At 34.2% G+C, this 6,000-nt stretch overlaps 1 protein-coding gene across 3 annotated transcripts in view; it reads left to right on the forward strand.

Annotated features, from left to right (window-relative positions):
- Nucleotides 1-3,872, forward strand: part of LOC121875751 (ADP-ribosylation factor GTPase-activating protein 1-like) — a 48,376-nt gene extending 44,504 nt beyond the window's left edge. For all 3 annotated transcript variants that reach the window (XM_042380430.1, XM_042380432.1, XM_042380431.1), the window contains 2 exons: nucleotides 683-860; nucleotides 1,392-3,872. In XM_042380430.1, the coding sequence (XP_042236364.1) occupies nucleotides 683-860; nucleotides 1,392-1,499 (286 nt within the window). In that variant the 3' untranslated portion in view covers nucleotides 1,500-3,872. The remainder of the gene's footprint in view (nucleotides 1-682; nucleotides 861-1,391) is intronic.
- Nucleotides 3,873-6,000: the final 2,128 nt, after the last annotated feature.

Raw genomic sequence — 6,000 nt, forward strand, 5'->3', positions numbered from 1 at the left:
TATTTATATTTTGGTTAATAAGTGTAAGTAGTAGTTAAGTTTATAGAAAAGAAAACTATTCAGTGTTTAACACATTAATCTATCAGTATGAAACTTAAAAGGAACTTGAGAACTGAGTACAGTATATATATGTGTGTGTGTGTGTGTGTGTGTGTGTGTATAGAAATCTTGATGTCTGGTAGGTTTTTCACCCTCAGTTTCTAGTAGGGATGGAGAAATTTTAATAATATCAAAATAAAAGAATGTTTGCTAAGAGACCAGGCTAGAGTTGTATACTGTAAATGATAGCTGTATATTGTTCTTTCATCAATGAATCATATTTGAGTTGTATTTTGATAGTGAAAGTTACAAAGGTTAACATTGAGCACTATTCATGGTTTTCATTAACCCAGTTTAATTGATCGGATCATTTTTATCATGGGTAACTAACAAGTAAATTCTCCTTTGTTCCTGGTACAACTTTAATTAAGGAGACAGACAGAAGGTTTTGGCTTTAACGTTGTAGTGTGAACTCTTGTGCTAGATTATATTAGAAAAATTTTAAAAGTAATGTTACTAAACTTTCTTGTGCATTTAATTAGAGACTCTCCACTTGGGTGTTGCACTCATAATATCTGTTGCTAATTTCTAGGGAATGTAGAGCACTGTAATTAACATTTAGTAATGAATTCACTGTTTCCAGATGTAATGATGGTTGGGGAGATGACAACTGGACAAATGACTGGGGTAGCAGCAACAACAGCAAGGCATCCTCCCCTTTACAAACAAGAATGGATTCCCCTGATCCTTCCCCAAATGCCCGTGTCTCTAAGAAGAATGCTAATAACAGCAGTAAGAAGAGTAAAGGCTCTACTAAAAAGGTACAATATAATGCATTTAGTGAGCGTATACTCAGGTCTTAAGATCAACTCCAACCCCCTTCTTAATTCTTAATTTTCATCTTCAGTACTGTACAGGTATATCGGTTATAGTCAGGAGGCAAAATATATTTTTATAAATGAAAACCATAATCTACTCAGAAATGATAATTTAGGCTTCACATTAGGAGAGTCTCTTCTCATAAAATGCCATTTAGTAGTTCCCAATATATAACCAGGATTCTTCCCTTAAGGGGCTCATGTAAACACATTCACACTTACTTCATTGCACCTATACAGCACATTAAGTAATGGGAAATGAGGATTAGGTTTCAGACAGTGCCAAAACTATCCATTAAAAACTTTTGTAAACCCCTTTTTACCATCTTCCCACCCATGCAACATGCTTATTCTTTCTCAAGATCATGAGGCGTGTTTTTATTACAGCTAAACTTAATGAGAGGTGATACTGATGATTTTTGTTGTCTGTCTTTCTTTCTTTTTTTAATTACTGTAATATTATTTTTTTATCAGGATGGAAAGGCAGAACAGGAGTTGCTGGTGGACCTTGGGAACAATGGCACCAAAGGTCATACTTGGGACAATTGGGATGATGACTGGGAAAAGGTGGATGGACAGTGATTCATACATCTTTGTAAATGATGCAGAACAAGTAACTCAATTATTTAAAATTAATAGTGTTGACTTTATAGTACGTGTTAGACTGAGTTTCATTATAGAATTGATTATTTATATATTTTTTGTAATTCATGATAAGTTAATATAATATAACCTTTAGAAAACCTTGAAACTAGGTTGAGATACATCATACAATGAGTCATTAACTTATGCCAGTGAATAAGAGAGAAACAAGATGTAAAGAATAATGAGAAAAGTATTACATTGTAAGTGGGAAAAACAAATGAGAATATAAAATGTGCCTTGAGATTTAATTAGTTGAGATACCATCAAGAGTGTGATTAAGAGGAAAAACTTGAGTACGTACTGTACATTACAAGGCACCAGTTTGCACCATTGTGAAAGTTCACTTGAGATGCTACTAATAATGTGATGAAAATTGAAAGTTTGAAGGAGTGCTAGAGAGGCAGTGGTTTGCACCACATTGTATGTTGAATTTGTAAATATTGTTCAGGTATTTTCAACTGAATTGAAAAATTTCAGCATGATCATTCCATGAGAAATGGTTGCAAACATTCAAGTGTGTGTGAAATGTGGGGGTCTTTTTGTCACCCGTATTAAATAATTTTGCACATAATTATTTTATTAAGGAAGTATTTTGCAGGAATTAGAAATGATTGGTAAAAAAAATGTGTGAATCTGGTGCAATTTACTTATTATAGTACAGGAGTTAACTATTATATATTTTGTATGAAGATTTAGTATAAAGCAAGTACTGAGAAATGTACTCTTTTGTTTTATAGTTTACAATAGTAAGTAACTGAACAGGGAGTAGAGTACAGACTAAACACCAGTACAGTTATTCAGTTAGGAAGGTTCTAAAATTATTATGATATTTAATTTAATGTTATCGTATTTTACTTACTTTCTAATTTCCATTCTCTAGAATTATAATCTCAATCTTCTTAACTTTTATATTTTTTACATCTTCACTCCTTGTTTTTTTGGTTTGTTATCGTGATGTATTTGTTCATAGATACATTTTAACATTGTCAATAATACAATTAGATTTACTTTTTTGTTATTTTCTTAAATAAAAACAAAGCACTTATGTACACCATGACCTTATGGAATGTGTGCTATAATCAAAAGCCAGCAACCCAGGTCTCATCTAACATGACAGTATGATTGCTCATTGTAGCCTCCAGTGATATAAACAGATGGTATCATCCTGTCTCCCCTGGTCCTGAACCACGGCTCTGTGCAAAATGTTGTTCCGTTATGTAACTGAATGTAATGGTTACTACAGTATAGGTAATCAATATTCCTGATGATATGAGTGAATGGTTGGGAAGTGTACCAGTGCACGAGTTCCTAGTCCTGATGACCTATGCTATATGAAAAGGTAGAGAATCATAGCTGATGTGTATGGGTATAAAAGTTTCTGACATGGCAAAGATTCAACTGTATTGTGCAGATTTTTTTTTTTTTTTTAGATTACTCAGTAAAAAATCAAGGCAGTTACATGCTGTGACAAGTGTCTGCTTCCCACTAAAGAAAAAACACCTCTACCCCAGATGTTATTTAATACAGATAGAGTATACATTGTATTTACAGTGTGTATACTCATGAAGTTTATTTTGTATCTTAAATTGTCTTAACTTTTTATGTAATATATAATGGGTCTTAGACAGTAGATATTATTTGAAATCTTTATGGAACTACATATATAAACTTTAAAGTTACCTGATACTTATTGCATACTGGTTTCATATTCACATAGTATGCAAAAGAATCACAAAAATTTGGTTCCAGATTCTTGAAGGTCTATACAGTAAATATTCCCTGTAACTGGTGATCTGATAATACATGTAGACAATTGATATAAGCTAAACCATAAACATACTGTTCAAAAATAGCATCAAAATTATCCTGAGACTCAACTAGACACAATCATTTAGCACTAGTTAGGACCAAAAAATTAGGGTAGAGAACCTTTTCCAACAGATTCTCCTCCTTAATTTTGTTAATGTATCAAGTTTTTAGAGTCTCAGTGTAATATTGGCACTATTTATGTGCTATAGCTTCTGTCAACTAATTAGCTCCTCTTTTTACATACTAGTTATGGGAAATATATACTTACAGTATATAGACCTTTGAGACACTGGACCCTGTACTTACACATAGCCCTAATATACTGTTTTTCAGTATCTTTTACAAGGATTGCAAGTATTAAATCAACTCATTTGTATAAATCGATATGCACAAAGTTCACTGAACCTGAGACATAAGTAGGAAAGTTTAGGCTTAAATCAGAGTAAAGTATCAATAATGTATCCATAACTTACTGGTAAATAAAATAATTTTTATAGGATATTTATGCTGTACTTCATTGACCATTGGATAGCTGACAACCCTTTGTTTAGGTAGAAAATGTACAGTGTGTCAAATCTCAGCAACCCATTTTTTTTGGGGGGGGGGGGCAATATTGTTATGGTTTTTAATAAACTTGCCAGGTCATGTTGCCGTTGGAGCAAAGTAGACATAAACAGTAATATATCCAGTTATCATTTGAATTATGGAACAAACGTGTATTACTGTACAGTACAGTACCGTATTTTGATTTTAAGAGTACAGTAGTGTTTACTGCCCAGAATTTTAAGTGCTGACATCATCATAATATAATTTTACTAGTACAGAATTAAGATTTTTTTTTTTTCCATTACAGTACTTTAGATACAGTACGTACTGTAATATTCTTCACCACCCATAGTTTGCTTTTCTGGAATAGTTTGCATAGAACATCTTTCTTTAGCATGTGACTATTCATAAAACAGATGAAGTAATGGATATCCTGACTAAGAAATCTTTATAATGGTATAATGGGGTGAACTTTTTTATAAGTAGTAATCATATCTGGCAATATAATTATGTATGTATTTATCTATCACCCTAACTTCATCCACATTACAGTAGCAGTGGGTTGAGAAATATTAAGGCTTTCAGCACCTTCAAGCAGATAATTTATTTGCCACTACTGTACTAGTTTTCTAACCAGTCTACTATAAGTTTTTTCTTACAGCCCATAAAGAATATGGGGGTTATTGGTAGCTTCTAGGCCTCTTTTATGATCTCAGTGGTCTGAAGTAAAATCAATACCAGATAAATTTGCACTGTACTATATCAAACAATGTCATTATAATGGAAGTTAAACAATTAAAAGAAAAACTATCCAGTTGCAGTACAAAAAAGAAAGTCAGATATTCTAAGTATGAAATTCTCCTGGTATATGGTGTGTTATTTACTGAATTGTCATTTTTTTTTATAACTATCCACAGGTGGTCCCCGGGTTATGAACGGGTTCCGTTCCTGAAGACGTTCTTAAGTCGGATTTGTACGTAAGTTGGAACACATGCTATGTGAAAACCATACTTAGAGAACAATGTTTAAAATCCCACTATACCATAGCCTAAGTCCTTACATACATCTAAAATCACTTAATTTAAGAGAAAAGAAGAAATAGAATGACAAAATACAGTAATGAAGGTAAAACATAAGTCATCAGGTAAATAAAATAATGCAAATTTCAAGTTTAACCCCGTTCGTATTGGCGGGCGTTCGTAAGTCGGGGACCTCCTGTACTTAATATACACCCATACATGCACTTGAAAAAAACACCTACTGTCATTTATATTTTATAAAACTATGAAAAAGAAATTATCAGAAAAAAAAGGTTTGTTATGTGAAAAGAATACAGTACAGTACGTACTTTATTTTGTTTCTTCAGATCCTCGCACTTTATTACCTTGAATGTAGATATTGTATTGGTATTTACACTAATTTATTAGAAATTAAGTATAGGTAGAGGATTTATACCATTTTGTGAGAATGCATATGATTTATATCAGTGTTTAAACCTGTTATTTTATTTTGTCAGAATAGAGTTGAAAATATTCAGAAAAACAGTAATAAATTTCAAGATCTAAACCATTTTATTTTTCTCTTATATCAGTACCACCCATCCCTCTTTCCTTGACCATTCACTCCACTCATCCTACTGTCACACAACCATCCCCCCCACTGCCACATATCCATCCCCCCCCCCCACTGCCATGTATCCATCCCACTGCCACGCATCCATCCCCCACTACGCATCCATCCCCCCCACGCAACCATCCCCCACTGCCATCCCCCCTACTGCCAACCATCCCCCCCCCTGCATCCCACTGCCATCCCCCCCCCACTGCCAAACCATCCCCCCCCCACTGCCACGCAACCATCCCCCCCACTACCACACTACCATCTTCCCACGACCACACAACCATCTCCGCACTGCCACACAACAATCTTCCCACGACCACACAACCATTTCCCCACTACTATACAACTGTCCCTCCACGACCACACAATCATCCTCCCACAACCACACCCCACTCTCTCCAGTACCCTCACTCCTCACTACTACACAATCCATTCTAATCTTGTTGTTAAAATGACCTGGAAG

The sequence above is a fragment of the Homarus americanus genome, unplaced genomic scaffold (assembly GCF_018991925.1).
Source record: "Homarus americanus isolate GMGI-L3 unplaced genomic scaffold, GMGI_Hamer_2.0 scaffold22250, whole genome shotgun sequence".
NCBI classification, from domain to species: Eukaryota; Metazoa; Arthropoda; class Malacostraca; order Decapoda; family Nephropidae; genus Homarus; species Homarus americanus.